Source organism: Erythrolamprus reginae, chromosome 1 (assembly GCF_031021105.1).
Source record: "Erythrolamprus reginae isolate rEryReg1 chromosome 1, rEryReg1.hap1, whole genome shotgun sequence".
NCBI classification, from domain to species: Eukaryota; Metazoa; Chordata; class Lepidosauria; order Squamata; family Dipsadidae; genus Erythrolamprus; species Erythrolamprus reginae.
In genome coordinates this window covers 12,890,405-12,908,902 of record NC_091950.1, presented here as the reverse complement: position 1 = coordinate 12,908,902, position 18,498 = coordinate 12,890,405, and the positions used below count along the sequence as shown (strand labels likewise).

Genomic DNA, 18,498 nt, shown 5'->3' with positions numbered 1-18,498 from the left:
ATCGATCACCTTAATTATGGGTGTGTGCGCATTTGTGCATGCGCAATAGTTATGCACTCACACACTTACGGCACCCAAGGAAACAAAGGGTTCGCCATTACTGTTCTATGGTGTGGAGACCAGTTTTCAGGTTGGCTCCAGAATTAATTAATTAATTTGTTAATTTGTTAATTAATTAATTAATTAATTAATTAATTAATTAACTTACTTACTTACTTACTTACTTACTTACTTACTTACTTATTGTTAGAGTTGAAAGGGACCATGCGGGTCATCAAGTCCAACCCCCTGCCTAAGCAGGAACCCTATAGCATCCCAGCGAAATGGCAGTTACAATTTCCTCTTTAAAATGTCCAGAGTATTGGAGTTCACAACGTCCGCTGGTAGGTTGTTCCACTGGTTGATCATTTTGACCGTCAGGAAGTTCTTCCTTATTTCCAGGTTGAATCTCTCCTTGGTCAGCTTCCAGCCGTTGTTCCTCGTCCGGCCCTCCGGTGCCCTGGAGAATAAAGTGATCCCCTCTTCTGTGTGGCAACCCCTCGTATACCTGTAGAGTGCTATCATGTCTGCTCTGGCCCTCCTTTTCTTTGAATTGAATGGGGAGCTTCTAATTAGGACTTCTGTGGACCTTGGAGTGTTTAAGGTTGCCGTTCCCTGACGTAGGGTCCCCTGCTTGAACTTGGGGGTTAGACTAGAAGACCTCCCGAGGTCCCTTCCAATTCTGTTATTCTGAAATTAGACTTAAAGTTGGACACCCCCGTCCCAGAAGAAATGAAAACCATTCGAAGTTTCGATGGATCCAAGGAAGGGGAAACCAGATTCCAATTTTGATGGGATGCTTCTGTGGTGAGGTGATTTCTAGGCCTGTCGCTTGGCAACCAGGCCTTATTTACCGCCATTTTGCACGTGATCAGATTTTGTAATGGGGTGGGTTCTTTTTTTTAAAAAAACCCAGAAATTTATTTCTAATTTTGGGGAAAATTGCACAGATAAAGAATCGATAGTTTGCTTAATGATTCTAATGTTCACTTAATGGCCAGGACAAAAAGTATCATAAAATCAGCCAGTCACATGATAGACTTTGTTTACATCCAACCAGAAAAAGCCACCCTGAGTCTAGGAAGAAGGCCCTGACTATGGCCTAGAAATCCAAATAATAAATAAATAAAAAGCAAGTTCTCTGGCTGGCTCAAAGCCAAATACACATAAAGTACAATATAAAATACACATAAAATACAATATAAAATAAAATACAAAATAGTACAAAAACAATTAAAAACCCACAATTAACAATTAAAACATTGCATGCTCTAATGAGGTTTATTTTATTTTATTTTATTGTAGTTTATTTTATTTTGCTTTACTTTACTTTGCTTATATTTATATTTACACTTATACCTGCTATCATTTACATGTTTGACCCACAAATAAAATAAATAAATAAAATAATCTAGAAAGCAAACTAAACCCCAGTGTCCATGGTTTCATTTGATGGTGTAGTTTGTCCGTGCTAAGACAAAGCAGGGTTCCCACGATTCACTAAACCCTGATCCAGTTTAACCCAGGTTTAGTGCTGGTATGAACCAAGCCCTGTTCCTTAAAAAGCTATCAAAGACAAATTCCTTGTATATCCAATCACACTTGGCCAACAAAGAATTCTATTCTGTTCTGTTCTGTTCTATTCTATTCTATTCTATTCAACAATGCAGCGTTTAGAGAGAGAGAGACTGAGCTCCCGGGCGCCGGGTTGGGGAGGCGAGTCGAGGCACCGGCATTTCCCTCAGCGTTGTCTTGGCAACCCGGGCGGCCGGCCGCGTCATCCGCCTCGCCATTCAGCCTACAATTCCCGAAAGGTCCCGCGAGAAGGGGGCGGTCCCACCCAGGAAACGGCGCGGCCGGGCGCAAGGCTGCCCTTGGAAAGAGGCATCGCTCCGTCATGGCGTCCCGCACCTTCCCTTTGGTCAAGTGAGTCGGGCGGGCTTAAAGGCGGTTTTTATAACGGCAGAGAAGCAGAATTGGGGCGCGGAATGGGGGGGGGTCGGGGCCCCTCCCCAATTTCAGGTTCCTGGGATTCCCACGACCTGAGAGCCCTTAGTTGGGCTGAGCTCCTCCCTCCAATTCGTCTTCCCCATCATCACAGGTCATGTGTAACTATTTTTTTTTGCAGAAATGCACGTTGGTTTTATTCAGATAACCGAAATGCCCGGCAACTTTGCAAGGGATTCTCAAGATATACCTGGTGTAGCGTGGGATATCAATAGGTATAAGTGTAGTAATACTAATAGCAATGGTAGAGAACCTGGGAGGTCTTCTAGTCGTGCCCAGGATAGAAACATAGAAGATTGACAGCAGAAACAGACCTCCTGGTCCATCCAGTCTGCCCTTATACTATTTCCTGTATTTTATCTTAGGGTGGATCTGTGTTTATCCCAGGCATGTTTAAATTCAGTTCCTGTGGATTTACCAACCACGTCTGCTGGAAGTTTGTTCCAAGCATCTACTCCTCTTTCAGTCAAATTATATTTTCTCACATTGCTTCTGATCTTTCCCCCAACTAACCTCAGATTGTGCCCCCTGGTTCTTGTCAAAGAGAGGAAGGAAGGAAGGAACATGGTGGCACAGTGGTGAGAATGTAGTATTGCAGGGTGACTGCCCGCTGCCAGGAGTTTGATGTTGACCAATTCAAGGTTGACTCAGCCTTCCAGCCTTCTGAAATGGGTCAAATGGGGACCCAGATTGTTGGGGGCCAGAGGCTGACTCTAAATCTCTAAGGAAAGGCTGTAAAAGCACTGTCAAACAGTATATATGTCTAAGCACTATTGCTATCATCTATCTATCTATCTATCTATCTATCTATCTATCTATCTATCTATCTATCTATCTATCATCTTACATTTATCTTTATCTTTCTTTCTCTATCTCTATCTATTATCTACCTACTCCCTATCTGCCTGCCTACCTACCTACTTCCTCCCTCCTTCATTTATTTCTATCTACAATCTCCTTCTCCCTCTGTTTCTTTATCTCTCTCTCTGCACAGTGGTTAGAGTGCAGTTATTGCAGGCTAATTCTGCCCACTGCCAGCAGTTGGATCCTGACCAGCTCAGGGTTGACTCAGCCTTGTGTCCTTCTGAGGTCTGTAACATGAGGACCCAGATTGTTGGGGGGGGGGGTATAGGTTGACTCTGTAAATGGACTTAGAGAGGGACGGAAACCGCTGGGTAGTGGTATACACCCGATTTTTATATAGCCCCAAGTCTTCGGAGAAGGACAGCATATAAATTGTATTATTATTTATTTATTTATTTATTATTTAGATTTGTATGCCGCCCCTCTCCACAGACTCGGGGCGGCTCACAACAAAGTGAAACAATTTACATCAAATCTAAATTACAGTTTAAAAATATTTTAAAAACCCCGTTTTCTAAACAAACATACATACAGACATACCATTCATAAATTGTATATGCCCGGGGGATATGTCTCAGTTCATCCATGCCTGACGACAAAGGTGGGTCTTAAGGAGCTTACAAAAGGCAAGGAGAGTAGGGGCAGTTCTAATCTCCAGGGGGAGTTGGTTCCAGAGGGTCGGGGCCACCACAAAGAAGGCTCTTCCCCTGGGGCCCGCCACCCGACATTGTTTAGTTGACAGGACCCGGAGAAGGCCCACTCTGTGGGACCTAATCGGTCGCTGGGATTTGTGCGGCAGCAGGCGGTCTCGGAGATATTCTGGTCCAGTGCCATTATTATTAGTATTAGTATTATTATTAGTAGTATTATTATGTCAGTACAACACAGCAAACGAGATCACTATGCTGGATTTTGTATTTCATCACCAGTCGGGCATTTCCCAAGCACCTAGGACTGCGTGAAGTAGCGGCAAATTATGTTTGCCGATCCCAGTAAAGCGGCCTTTTGCAATTGACAGATGGAGATTTTGTCAATTCCGATGGTTTTCAAATGTCCGCTGAGATCCTTTGGCACTGCGCCCAGCGTGCCAAGTACCACTGGGACCACTTTCACTGGCTTATGCCAGAGTCGTTGCAGCTCGATTTTTAGATCTTTGTATTTCACTAATTTCTCTAGCTGCTTCTCCTCAATTCTGCTGTCCCCTGGGATTGCGATGTCAATGATCCATACTTTCTTTTTCTCCACGATCACAATGTCTGGTGTGTTATGCTTCAGAATTCGGTCAGTCTGAAGTCGGAAGTCCCACAGTAGTTTTGCGTGCTCATTTTTGACCACTTTTTCGGGCTTATAATCCCACCAGTTCTTTGCCACTGGTAAATGGTAGTTCCGGCACAAGTTCCAGTGGATCATCTGTGCCACAGCATCATGTCTATGCTTGTAGTCTATTATTATTATTATTATTATTATTATTATTATTATTATTATTATTTGTTGTTGTTGTTTTGTTGTTATTGTTATTGATGTTGTTATTGTTAATAGTAATAATAATTGTAATAATAGTAATAATAATATAATACACTGTTGAAAAAATATAAAGGGAACACTTAAACAACAGAATATAACTTCATAGAAACATAGAAACATAGAAGTCTGATGGCAGAAAAAGACCTCATGGTCCATCTAGTCTGCCCTTACACTATTTTCTGTATTTTATCTTAGGATGGATATATGTTTATCCCAGGCATGTTTAAATTCAGTTACTGTGGATTTATCTACCACGTCTGCTGGAAGTTTGTTCCAAGGATCTACTACTCTTTCAGTAAAATAATATTTTCTCATGTTGCTTTTGATCTTTCCCCCAACTAACTTCAGATTGTGTCCCCTTGTTCTTGTGTTCACTTTCCTATTAAAAACACTTCCCTCCTGAACCTTATTTAACCCTTTAATATATTTAAATGTTTCGATCATGTCCCCCCTTTTCCTTCTGTCCTCCAGACTATACAGATTGAGTTCATTAAGTCTTTCCTGATACGTTTTATGCTTAAGACCTTCCACCATTCTTGTAGCCCGTCTTTGGACCCGTTCAATTTTGTCAATATCTTTTTGTAGATGAGGTCTCCAGAACTGAACACAGTATTACTCCAAATGGGGTCTCACCAGTGCTCTATATAGCGGGATCATAATCTCCCTCTTCCTGCTTGTTATACCTCTAGCTATGCAGCCAAGCATCCTACTTGCTTTCCCTACCGCCTGACTGCACTGTTCACCAATTTTGAGACTGTCAGAAATCATGACCCCTAAATCCTTTTCTTTTGAAGTATTTGCTAACACAGAACTGCCAATACAATACAGTGGAACCCCGACATAAGAGCTGCTCTACTTAAGAGCAACTCGAGATAAGAGCTGGGAGGGGAGAGATATTTTTGTTCTACTTACAAGCCCATATTCGAGATACAAGCGCCAAGGAGCTGTCTCCTGAAGCCAAACGCTAACTTCCGCGTTCGGCTTCAGGAGACAGCTGCGAAGTGGCGCGCGTGTTTTAAAAGGTTGCAGCCGGCCTGGGGGGCTCGGGGGGGTGCTTGCAGCTTTCTTTCTTGCTCTTTTTCTTTCTCTCTTTTACCTTCCCTTCCTCTATTTCTTCTTTTCTTTCTCCTTCCCACCTTCTTCCCTCCCTCCCTTCACTCATTCCTCTCTTACTCTCCCCTTTCATAAGTTTCCTTGCTTCCTTCCTCTGTTCCTGTCCCTTCCCCCTTTCTTTCTTTCTTTCTTTCTTTCTTTCTTGCTCTTTTTCTTTCTCTCTTTTACCTTCCCTTCCTCTATTTCTTCTTTTCTTTCTCCTTCCCACCTTCTTCCCTCCCTCCCTCCCTTCACTCATTCCTCTCTTACTCTCCCCTTTCATAAGTTTCCTTGCTTCCTTCCTCTGTTCCTGTCCCTTCCCTCTTTCCTTCCTTCCTTCCCACCCTCCGTCCATTCATTCACCCATTCCTCTCTTGATCGCTTAAAGCCGGTCCCTGGTGCAAAAAGGGTTGGGGACCTCTGTCCTACAGGATTGGGTGGCAGAGAAGTTGAACATATGTAAATTTAAAAGTTTAAGAAAGTTTACAAGTTAAGTGAAAGAAACTTCATTATTCATTTATATGTACATGTACATTTCTTCATTAAAAACATGTCTTTCTGCATAATTTAGACTAACTTTGTGAGTTTTTTGAGGGCTGGAACCAATTAAAATTATTTACATTAATTCCTATGGGGAAAAGTCGTTCGAGATAAGAGCTGCTCGACTTAAGAGCCCAGGTCCGGAACGAATTAAACTCGTATCTCGAGGTACCACTGAGGATTCCTTTTCCCCAAGTGCATTATTTTACATTTACACTTCAAGTATTCAATGAGAATATTTCATTCATTCAGATATAGGATGTGTTATTTGAGTGTTCCCTTTATTTTTTTGAGCAGTCCAAGTGCTATTGCTTAAAGCAGTGTTGCCCAACCTTGGCAACTTGGAAATATTTGGACTTCAACTCCCAGAATCCCCCAGCAAGCGAATGCTGGCTGGGGAATTATGGGAGTTGAAGTCCAAATATCTTCAAGTTGCCATGGTTGGGAAACACTGGCTTAAAGGATCTTTTATATTTTTCTCCCGCAGGTGGATGGCCAAAGCAGGCCTGGCCGGCGGTGCCCTTTACGTGGTTTACTCCCAGGGGCTGCTGGGTAGCGGCGATAAAGGCGCCGAAGCCCTCCACAAAGCCAAAACAGCGGTTCCTCCAGCTGTGGAGGAATGGACAAAGTATTTCGGTTGGCAGGTGAGTCCCTTTGGTCAGCTTCAGGCCTGACACATGGATGGACCGCAGGGTGTGTGTGTGTGTCTGCCGATCTATATAGGAGTGGGGCCTCCAAAGGGGGGCGCAAGGAAGGAAACACAGGCAGGCAGGCAGCATCCCAATTAACATAGAAAAACATAGAAGACTGACGGCAGAAAAAGACCTCATGGTCCATCTAGTCTGCCCTTATACTATTTCTTGCATTTTTTTCTTAGGATGGATATACAGTAATACCTTGTCTTACGAACTTAATTGGTTCTGGTATGAGGTTAGTAAGATGAAACAATGTTTCCCACTGGAATCAATGGAAAAGCGAATAATTCGTGCAAGCCCAAAACTCACCCCTTGTGCCTATTACTGCCAGCATTTGGGTCCTTGTTTGGGGGCGGGGGCACAGGGTGTGTGTGAGTGTAGGCGTGACATTCCCGGTGCTGTTGCTGCTTCTCAAAGGGAAACCCCTGCCGCTACCACTATCCTCTTGTCCTGGCCAGAGGGATGGAATGACCTATAAAGCCCTTCATGGCACCGGACCAGATTATCTCAGGGACTGCCTTCTGCCGCACGAATCCCAGTGACCGATTAGGTCCCACAGAGTTGGCCTTCTCCGGGTGCCGTCAACTAAACAATGTCATTTGGTGGGACCCAGGGGAAGAGCCTTCTCAGTGGTGGCCCCAACCCTGTGGAACCAACTCCCCCCAGATATCAGAGTTGCCCCCACCCTCCTTGCCTTTCGCAAGCTCCTTAAAACCCACCTCTGTCGTCAGGCATGGGGGAATTGAGACTTTCCCTCCCCCTAGGCTTATAAAATTTATGCATGGTATGTCAGTATGTATGATTGGTTTCTAAATTGGGGTTTTAAATTAACTTAAATATTAGATTTGTTTACATTGTATTATTATTGCTGTTAGCCGCCCCGAGTCTGCGGAGAGGGGCGGCATACCAATCTGATTAATAAATAATAAATAAATAAATCCGCCGGGATGTTGCAGTCCCACCCTTTGGCAGGGCGGGGCTGGAGTAGAGGGGTGGCTGCGGGAGGCCCCCTGCATTGTTTGGGGGCTCAGTACCAGGGCTGTCAGCGAAGGGGCTGGCTCGGCGAAAGCGCTCCCAGCGAAGGGGCTGTGAGAGGGTTTTCGCCCAGCGCTTCGGGAATGCCTGCCCCGCCTCTCCTGCAGCCCCTTTGCTGATGGCCCTGGATGAAAGGGAGTGCGAGAGGGGCGGGGCGGGCGTTCCCGAAGCGCTCGGCGAAAGAGCTCCCAGCGAAGCGGGCGCGATCTTGTTTCCATGACAAGGTGCACTCTTCCCTGGAGGATTGCTTCATTGGCTGGGAGGCGGGGATAGCTTTGCGCTGCTTCGGAGCCCGGCACGGCTCCGAAGGAAAGGGGGAGCCGCAGCAACAGTGACAGCTGTGGCTTCTCCTCCTCTTCCTCCCCCACCTCCTGAGGTTGCCTTCCCCAAGGAGCCTTGCCACTGCCCCCCACACGCTCGCCCGCCCTATACGCCCCTGTCTCTGGCATTCTCCTCCTCTTCCTGCGGCCGCCTTCCCCAAGGAGCCTTCCGGCTGCTCAAGAGGCGGGGAGAGCTTTGTGCCGGGCTCTGAAGGAAAGTGTGGCCACAGCGGCGGCAACAGCTGTGGCTTCTTCTCTTCCTCCTCCGGGCTTCAAAGTGGTGCAAAGCTCTCCCCGCTTCCTACGCGGCCGGGAGGGGCTTCTCGGCGTTCTCTTGAACCCGAACTTTTGCCGAACTTCCGGGTTCAGCATTCGGGAGAACGCCGAGAAGTCCCCCGGCTGTTTCAAAAGGCGACAGCCGGGCGGCGGGGCTTCTCGGCGGCCTCCCGAAGGCTGAACCCGGAAGTTCGGCAAAAGTTCAGGTTTGGCGTTCGGGTTTGGGGGGATGCCGAGAAGCCCCCCCGACTGTTTCAAAAGGCGACAGCCAGGCGGCGGCCAGCGCAGCGCCATTTTTGCGGGGGGGGGGGGTGTTCTTGCACGTATTAATTGATTTTACATTGTTTCCTACGAACCTTTCGCCTTACGAACCTCCTCCGGGAACCAATTAAGTTCGTAAGACGAGGTATTACTGTACATTTATACACATAGTTTTGTATAGTACTCCACTTCTCACTGTGGGCTAGCGTTCCTTTTTTGTATCCATTTATACCATTTGGACCGGATGGAATAATAATTATCTTTTTTATTATTCAATTCCATGGTTCGTCGGTCCATTTCTGCACATTCGTATTTTTTTTTTAACTATTTCCTTGTCTCCTGGTGTCTTTGAGTCTTTCCATTTTTGTGCATGTATGATTTTTGCTGCCGTTACAATGTGTAAGTAATAAATATTTTATATTTCTTGGGTATTTTTTTTCTTAGGATACCTAACAGGAATAATTCCGGGGTAAATTTCAGTGGTGGTTTTCTGTCGTTTCTTGCAACCATCCATGGAGTCTTCTCCAAAACGTTTTTGGGACACATCCAATATGCATGAATATTTTTGTCTTTCATTTCTGCAGCTTCCAGCGGTTCCAAAAACTGAATTTTCCGTCTGCAATGCCTGGAACTCAGGTACGGTGGGGCTGTGGAGACGGATTCCCTATCCTGCTTGTGTCTGCAAACATTTTTTAACCAGGTTTCCTTTGAAGGTGGGGCAGCTATGAGGCCCCTGTTAAAAAGTGGGACTAAGGAAACAAGGCTGAAGGCCGTCAGGTTGTGTGCACATGCTGATGTTCACTTTGTTTGGTGTGAGCCTAGCAACCCACCGCCAGATGTGTTACTTTTCCTCTCTTTAAGAATTTAATTTCATTTCCAAAAATGAAAAAAAAAGATTAAAATACAACATTTCAATAAAAGAAGAGGACAGGAACAGTAGGGAAACTTTGTAGTGCAGGATCCAGGTAGGAAGTAAAAAGGAAGGAAGAGGGAGGGAAGGAAGGAAATGGGGGGTTGAAGGAAATTTTAAAAAGATGCCAGGAAGGAGAGAGGAAAGAAAGAAAAAGAAATAAAGAGTTGGAAGGAGAGAGGAAAGAGAAAGAAAGAAGATGGGAGAAGGAAGGAAGGAGAGAGGAAAGAAAGAAAAAGAAATAAAGAGATGGAAGGAGAGAGGAGAGAGAAAGAAAGAAGATGGGAGAAGGAAGGAAGGAGAGAGGAAAGAAAGAAAAAGAAATAAAGAGATGGAAGGAGAGAGGAGAGAGAAAGAAAGAAGATGGGAGAAGGAAGGAAGGAGAGAGGAAAGAAAGAAAAAGAAATAAAGAGATGGAAGGAGAGAGGAGAGAGAAAGAAAGAAGATGGGAGAAGGAAGGAAGGAGAGAGGAAAGAAAGAAAAAGAAATAAAGAGATGGAAGGAGAGAGGAAAGAGAGAAAGAAGATGGGAGAAGGAAGGAAGGAGAGAGGAAAGAAAGAAAAAGAAATAAAGAGATGGAAGGGGAGAGGAAAGACAGAAAGAAAAATGGGAGATGGAAGAAACTAAGGAAGGAAAATGAGAGAAATGAAAGGAAGGAAGACAAAAGAAAGATGGGAGATGGGAGGAAGGCAGGAAGAAAATGAGGGAGGAAGGAAAGAGATGGGAGATAAGGAAGGAGAGATAAAAAAGAAAGGAAGAACAGAAAGAGAAAAAGATATAAGGATGAATGGAAGGAGAGTGAAAGGAAGAAGGAAAGAAATGGGAGAGAAGGAAGGAAAGTGAAGAAGGGAAGGAAGGAAGCAATAAAGAGAAAAAAAGGGGTGAAGGAAGGAAAGAGATGGGAGATAAGGAAGGAGAGATGAAAAAAAGAAAAAGGAAGAACGGAAAGAGAAAGAGATGGAAGGATGGATGGAAGGAGAGTGAAAGAAAGAAGGAAAGAAATGGGAGAGAAGGAGTGAGGAAGTGAAGGAAGCAATAAAGAGAAAAAAAGGGGTGAAGGAAGGAAAGAGATGGGAGATAGGTGAAAGAAAAAAGAAGGGAAAGAGAAATAGATGTACAATGTAAGGAAGAATGGAAGGAGAGTGAAGGAAGAAGAAAAGATGGGAGATAAGGAAGGAGCGTGAGGAAAGAAAGAAAGGAAAAGAAGGAAGGAAGCAATAAAGAGAAAAAGAAGGATGGGAGAAGGAAGGAGAGTGAAAGAAGAAGGGAGAAAAGAGATGGGAGGAAAGGAAAGGAAGAGGGAAGGGAAATAAACAGATGATAGAGGGAAGGGAAGAAAGATGGAAGGATGACTGGAAGACAGGAAGGAAGCAAGAAAGGGGGGGAAGGAAAAGGAATTTTAGAAAGGAAAGGGTTCTTTACCCCAGATATAAAATTGTATCTAGATGATAGCCCAGAGATACAAGCAGTAATTCAGCTAACCAGATACATTAAGTGTAGAAATATTATTTACTTTGGCAAATAGCTTAGTCAAGAACAATCCTAGTCATACACAATTACATTAGTCAATACAGTGTTCCCTCGATTTCCGCAGGTTCGAACTTCGCGTATAGCCCATACCACGGTTTTTCAAAAAAATATTAATTAAAAAATACTTCACGGTTTTTTTTCTATACAGTTTTTCCCGCCCGATGACATCATATGTCATCGCCAAACTAATAATTTTTGCAAATAAATAACAAAAAAAATATTGTTAATAAATAATTATGTTTATAAATATCAGGATCACTAAGTGTCTTAATCAATGGTGAGTACCAGTAATAATGGTGAGTAAATGGTTGTTAAGAGAATGGGAAAAGGTAATTTAGAGGTTTAAAGTCTTAAGGGATGGGTTGTGATACTGTCCGCAGCAAAAAATTGTGTATTTACTTCCGCATCTCTACTTCGCAGAAATTTGACTTTCGCGGGTGGTCTCGGAACGCATCCCCCGCAAAAATCGAGGGAACACTGTACTCCCAATACATATACAATATTATAAGCCTCTCTCAATACATTTGTTTGTTTGTTTGTTTGTTTTTTGTTTGTTTGTTTGTTTGTTTGTTTGTTGGATTTGTATGCCGCCCCCTCTCCGAGGACTCGGCAGCTCACAACATATCAAAGAAAACATAACAATACATCTGAATCCAATTAATGTAATTTAAAAAACCTAAAAGTTCTAATATAATTAAAAACATTCATTACCATTCACTCCATGAAACACGCTAAACAATACTAGAAGCCTTGCTTACATTAAACCATCATTTGAACATACAGTTCTACAGCATAGTTACACAAAGCAGAAATAGTAGAGAGGAGGGAGAGAGAGATGCTTCTGGCTCCCTCTTATGGCTAACTGCAACACTAACTCTTAAAGCTATAGTGTTATAATTCATTTAAACATACATTGATAGTTTGTTTATATATTTCCAAATCCAACCAGTTATGTACATGGTACTAACATAAACGCATTTATATTTTATCCTCCCCCCTCTTTTTCTGTCTTTCTCCATCTCTCCCTTTCTTTCTTTCTTTCTTTCTTTTTCATTTTTCCTGTCTTTCTCTTTCTCTCTCTTCATCTCTCCCTTTCTTTCTTTCTTTCTTTCTTTCTTTCTTTCTCTTTCTTTTTTTCATTTTTCCTCTTTCTCTTTCTCTTCATCTCTCCCTTTTTCTCTTTCTCTTTCTTTTTCATTTTTCCTCTTTCTCTTTCTCTCTTCATCTCTCCTTCTTTCTTTCTTTCTTTCTTTCTCTTTCTTTCTTTTTCATTTTTCCTGTCTTTCTCTTTCTCTCTTCATCTCTCCCTTTCTTTCTTTCTTTCTTTCATTTTTCTGTTTTTCTCTCTCTCATCTCTTTCTCCCTCCCTCTCTCCCTTTCTCTCTCTTTGTCTTTGTCTTTCTCTCTTATCTTCTTTTCTCTTTCTCTCATCTCTCCCTTTCTCTTCCCTTTTCTTTTTCTGTCTTTTTCTTTCTCTCTCTGTCTTTCTCTTTCTCGCTCATCTCCCTTTCTCTTTCTCTCTTCCCTCTCTTTATCTTTCTTTTTCTGTCTTTCTCTTTCTCTTTTCTCTCTCTCCTTTTCTGTCTTTTGCTCTCTCTCTCTCTCATGGATTACATTCTTTCCCTCCTTTCTGTATCCTACCCTTTCTAATCCCCAAACCCATAAAGTCAGCTCAGGGACTGCTGATGCCCGAGCTTGTTGTTTAAACTCTTCCCTTTGTTCCCATATTTTTTGCGCAGGGGTCCGTACTGTCATAAGTGCCCTTTCCATCGCCCCCACCAGGGGCTGCGAATACACGCAACAAGGATGGAAATACGTCAAGGGACTCATGAAATGAAGGACAGCCGGAGCAGCCTTGCGTCCTCTTGCCGTCCAGCAGGAATATCTCCGTCCAACTTTGCAGAAAGCAAACCGGGGGTTATAAAAGGAGCCTCCGGGCAGCCTATTTTGGGTTTCCCATCCAGACTGTTCTGGCTCGTGATTTCTGTATTTGGCGAAGCCCATTCGAGGTCGGGATAAAACGTTTGGGGCCCTGCGTCTGTTTTTTGGACGTGTTACCAAATTAAAGATGGAATGTGTGGGTTTTATTGGGGAGTTATTTCCCTTTTCTTTTAGGGATCCGAGAATTGTGTGAACGATTCGGGTTAACAGGATTTGGAAAACAGGGAGGGAGGAACCGGCTTCGAGATGGGGGTGGGTGGTCACCAAAGCTGAGCTCCCACGTGGACATGAGCCTTGAGAAGGATTTGGAGGAGTCAGGTGGTAGGGAAAGCGAGTAGAAGGCTTGGCTGCATAGCTAGAGGTAGAACAAGCAGGAAGAGGGAGATTGTGATCCCTCTGTATAGAGCGCTGGTGAGACCCCATCTGGAATAATACTGTGTTCAGTTCTGGAGACCTCACCTACAAAAAGATATGGATCGAATTGAACGGGTCCAAAGACGGGCTACAAGAATGGTGGAAGGTCTTAAGCATAAAACGTATCAGGAAAGACTTCATGAACTCAATCTGTAGAGTCTGGAGGACAGAAGGGAAAGGGGGGACACAATCGAAACATTTAAATATGTGAAAGGGTTAAATAAGGTTCAGGAGGGAGGTGCTTTTAATAGGAAAGGGAACACAAGAACAAAGGGGCACAATCTCGGTTTGTTGGGGGAAAGATGAGAAGTAACGTGAGAAAATATTATTTGACTGAAAGAGCAGTAGATGCCGTTTTTCACCATTTCCAGGCTCCAGAGGCTTCCCTGGAGCCTGGGAAGGGCAAAAACGCCCTCCGGAAGCTGAAAATGCCCTCCCAGAGCCTCCGTGCAAGCCGAAAATCAGCTGACTGGTACAAATATGTGCTGGAGCTGAGCTAAGGCAGCTATGGCTCTGTGTGTCATCTGCGCCATAGGATCCTCATCACTGGACTAGATGGCCCAGCACTCTTCAACATCTTCATCAAGGGTCAATTTTGACATGGATGGCCTCCTTGACCCTTTTCAAACCAGCAATCCTCTCTGCCCAAAATGTGGACTCTGCTGTCTTTACAAGAGTGCCCCTTGTCTTTCAAATGCAGATGGACTGCCGAGACTAGTTCAGATGGGTCTGCTCTACTAAAGACACGATCTATGTGAAAATGGAGCAGCCCTCCATGTACGGAGGGGATGGGATACTACATCATCTATCTCCAGCCTGCAAAATGGTCCTTCCACAAGGGCTTTCCACCTGTTTGCACCATTTAGGTGAAAGATTTATGTTCCTAGCAGGTAGCTGGTCATTTGCATCCTCTTTAGAGGGTCGTTGAGGCTAGCTGAGGACATAAGAGCCGGGGTGGCGCAGCAGGTAGAGTGCTGTACTGCAGGCCACTGAAGCTGACTGTAGGTCTGAAGGTCAGCAGTTCAAATCTCATCACCGGCTCAAGGTTGACTCAGCCTTCCATCCTTCCAAAGTGGGTAAAATGAGGACCCGGATTGTGGGTGAGCAATAGGCTGGCTCTGTTAAAAAGTGCTATTGCTAACATGTTGTAAGCCGCCCTGAGTCTAAGGAGAAGGGCGGCATAAAAATTGAATAAATAAAATAAATAAATAAAATAAACCTCAGATAGCCTCAATGACCCCCTAAAAAGGATGCAAATGACCAGCTACCTGCTAGGAATATAAATAAATAATAATAATAATAATAATTTATTAGATTTGTATGCCACCCATTCCGTTCCTCCACTATCTGGTCAAAGCTGAAACAGCTTCTTGGATGAGAAGCCACTGTCAAGGTTCCAGGTAGCAGCCAAGCTAAATCAGAGTCCAAGTGCTCCTCAAAGTTCCAATTTATTGCCGGAACCATCCTGGCACCCTCACCGGGAAACCTGAATCTGAGTTTCCCTCCCAGTTGAAAGTTCACATCCCTGGTTCCCCCACCCACAAACTTGTCACATTGCCCACTCAGATTGTGTCAACATGCCCAGTCCTTCCGCTTCCACCCAGGTGGGTGGGCATAAGATGGCCTTGAACCACTCGAAAGGCGACTTTGTGGCTGCTGCACCAGCTCCCTCATGAGAATCACCCCTCCCAAGTTCCCATCAACATCAGGCCTTCTATAGTGTGGCAAGCCCTTAATTTATCACCTATTAATTTATCACCAACTTCTGCACCAGCTTGACAGGCTGACCTTTGCAACAAAAACATAGAAAGTCCAGTTACCTTTTGAACCAAAGCACCTTTGGAACACCTGAAGGTGAACGATGCATGGGAGATCCTGGGGGTTATGAGCCACGGGAGCAATTTGGGTAATGGTGCACAGTGGTCTCTTTGAGTCCTGGGGTGAAATCGTGGCCTGGGCTCCTAATCCAAACCCAATTCTTGCAAGAGCCCCAGTTCAGATGGGGGGGGGGAGAGATTAGAGCTTTTTGCAGGATCCAATCTGGGTTAGTCGTCATCAGCAGAAATTTAGTCTTCGGAGCTTTCAGATTTCTCAGTCAACAGGAGTGCTGATTTACCCTCAGGTTATCAAGAACAGTTAGTCCTCAATGTACCACAATTTGTTTAATGACCGGCCAAGGCCACAATAGTGCTTTAAAAAAGTAAACTTTATGTTTTTCACGCTTCTGACCACTGCAGGATCCCTGTGATGACAGGATGTATCACAATCTGAAGTTAGTTGGGGGAAAGATCAAAAGCAACGTGAGAAAATATTACAGTATTTCACTGAAAGAGTAGTAGATTCTTGGAACAAACTTCCAGCAGGCGTGGTTGGTAAATCCACAGTAAATGAATTTAAACATGCCTGGGATAAACATACAGTGATCCCTCGATTATCGCAAGGGTTCCGTTCCAAGACCCCTCGCGATAATCGATTTTTCGCGATGTAGGGTTGCGGAAGTAAAAACACCATCTGCGCATGCGTGCCCTTTTTTCATGGCCGCGCATGTGCAGATGGTGGAGTTTGCTTGGGCGGCGGGGAAGACCCAGGGAAGGTTCCTTCGGCCGCCCAGCAGCTGATTTGCTCGGCAGCGCAGCAGCAGCGAGCAGACGAAGATCGGGGTTTCCCCGCCGCCCACGCAAAGGGGAAACCCCAATCTTCGTCTGCTCGCTGCTGCTGCGCTGCCGAGCAGATCAGCTGCTGGGCGGCCGAAGGAACCTTCCCTGGGTCTTCCTCGCTGATGCCCCCGCCCGCCCGCCCGCCACCCGCCAGCAAGAGGGGGAGAGATAGAGAAAGAGAGAAGGAAAGAAAGAGATAAGAGAGTGTGAGAGAGGAAGAAGCAAGATAGAGAAAGAGAGAGAGAGAGAAAGATGAGAAAGGAAGGAAGAGAGTGACGTCATCGGGTGGGAAAAATCGCGATATAGCGTTTCGCAAAGAACGAGATCGCGAAAATCGAGGGATCACTGTATTTCCATCCTAAGATAAAATACAGAAAATAGTATAAGGGCAGACTAGATGGACCATGTGGTCTTTTTCTGCCGTCAATCTTCTATGTTTCTAAGATCAAAATTCAGATGACTGGTAACTGATTCATATTTATGACGGCTGTGGTGCCCCGGGATCATGTTGACCCCTTTTTGTGACCTTCTAAATGAGAGTAATTTAACGGACATGTTACTAATCTGACAACTGATTCACTTAGCAACCATGGCAAGGAAAGTTGTACAAATGGCAAGATTCACTTACAACTTTTCGCTTAACCACAGGAATTTTGGGCCCAATTGTGGTCATAAATTCATTTAGTAACTGTTCGAGGTCATAAGGCCATAGAAAGTGACTTACCACGTCTTTTTTCATTTATAACTGCTTACAGCTTCCCCACAGTTACGTGATGAAAATTCGAATTCATATTTATGACAGTTGTGGCGTCCTTGGGGTTCATGCGATTCCCTTTTGCGACCCCAACCAGTAAATTCCATGGGCAAACCAGATTTACTTTAAGAACGGTGTTACTAACTTAACACATGCAATGATTCACTTAATTGTGGCAAATGAAGTTCTAAAATGGGGCAAAAACCACTTAGCAGAAGTTTCACTTTGCAACATTGGCTCAATTGTGGTTGCAACTCGGGGACTACCTCGTATCTGTACTCGGGGGGTGAGGAATTACCGTATTTACTTTGCTATTGTCATTCTCATAGAGAAGAGGATACAGTGTTCCCTCACTTTTCGCGGGGGATACGTTCCGAGACCGCCCGCGAAAGTCGAATTTCCGCGAAGCAGAGATGCGCAAGTAAATACACTATTTTTGGCTATGAACAGTATCACCAGCCTTCCCTTAACACTTTAAACCCCCAAATTGCAATTTTCCATTCCCTTAGCAACCATTTAGATTATTACTCACCATGTTTATTTATTAAAGTTTATTAAAAAAAATATTTATTAAAGGCAGACGAAAGTTTGGCGATGACATATGACGTCATTGGGTGGGAAAAACTGTGGTATAGGGAAAAAACCCGCGAAGTATTTTTTAATTAATATTTTTGAAAAACTCTGGTATAGACTTTCCGCGAAGTTCGAACCCGCAAAAATCGAGGGAACACTGTATATCTGAAATAGGTCACATTTGTTGTGGAAATTTGTGGATGTAAGCCCCTGAATTCAGAGTGTTAGTGTATAGAATACTGTCACATATACACGACATACAATTATACCCTGGGGGGGGGGCTAGTACACATAATACATAGCAGCATGAATGTGATAATAAAGTTGGTGATTGTTTTGTGGAATGTTATACTGTACACAAAGGTAGGGATGGGATCAGAGGCTGTGTTATCTAATCACCTGGTGACATGATAGCAGCTCTTTTTCCATACCGGACTTGATCTTCAGAAGAGAAGGATTTAGGGGTCGTGATTTCTGACAGTCTCAAAATGGGTGAGCAGTGTGGTCGGGCAGTAGGAAAAGCAAGTAGGATGCTTGGCTGCATAGCTAGAGGTATAACAAGCAGGAAGAGGAAGATTGTGATCCCCTTATATAGAGTGCTGGTGAGACCACATTTAGAATACTGTGTTCAGTTCTGGAGACCTCACCTACAAAAAGATATTGACAAAATTGAACGGGTCCAAAGACGGGCTACAAGAATGGTGGAAGGTCTTAAGCATAAAACGTATCAGGAAAGACTTTATGAACTCAATCTGTATAGTTTGGAGGACAGAAGGAAAAGGGGGGGCATGATCGAAACATTTAAATATGTTAAAGGGTTAAATAAGGTCCAGGAGGGAAGTGTTTTTAATAGGAAAGTGAACACAAGAACAAGGGGACACAATCTGAAGTTAGTTGGGGGAAAGATCAAAAGCAACGTGAGAAAATATTATTTCACTGAAAGAGTGGTAGATGCTTGGAACAAACTTCCAGCAGACGTGGTTGGTAAATCCACAGTAACTGAATTTAAACATGCCTGGGATAAACATATATCCATTGTAAGATAAAATACAGGGAATAGTATAAG

At 44.0% G+C, this 18,498-nt stretch overlaps 1 protein-coding gene across 1 annotated transcript; it reads left to right on the top strand.

The window, feature by feature from the left end:
• Positions 1–1,858: 1,858 nt before the first annotated feature.
• Positions 1,859–13,180, top strand: MICOS13 (mitochondrial contact site and cristae organizing system subunit 13). The gene is made up of 4 exons (XM_070732192.1): positions 1,859–1,965; positions 6,554–6,710; positions 9,238–9,289; positions 12,833–13,180. Exons 1-4 carry the CDS (start codon positions 1,937–1,939, stop codon positions 12,928–12,930), a joined length of 336 nt encoding a protein of 111 aa, XP_070588293.1. The 5' UTR covers positions 1,859–1,936; the 3' UTR covers positions 12,931–13,180.
• Positions 13,181–18,498: the final 5,318 nt, after the last annotated feature.

Bases quoted from the DNA above. Each gene is read 5' to 3' on its own strand.
- MICOS13 (XM_070732192.1), top strand. From the start codon at position 1,937: ATGGCGTCCCGCACCTTCCCTTTGGTCAA. The intron at 6,711-9,237 runs GTGAGTCCCTTT...TCATTTCTGCAG, and splicing joins CAAAGTATTTCGGTTGGCAG to CTTCCAGCGGTTCCAAAAAC. The intron at 9,290-12,832 runs GTACGGTGGGGC...TTTTTTGCGCAG, and splicing joins CTGCAATGCCTGGAACTCAG to GGGTCCGTACTGTCATAAGT.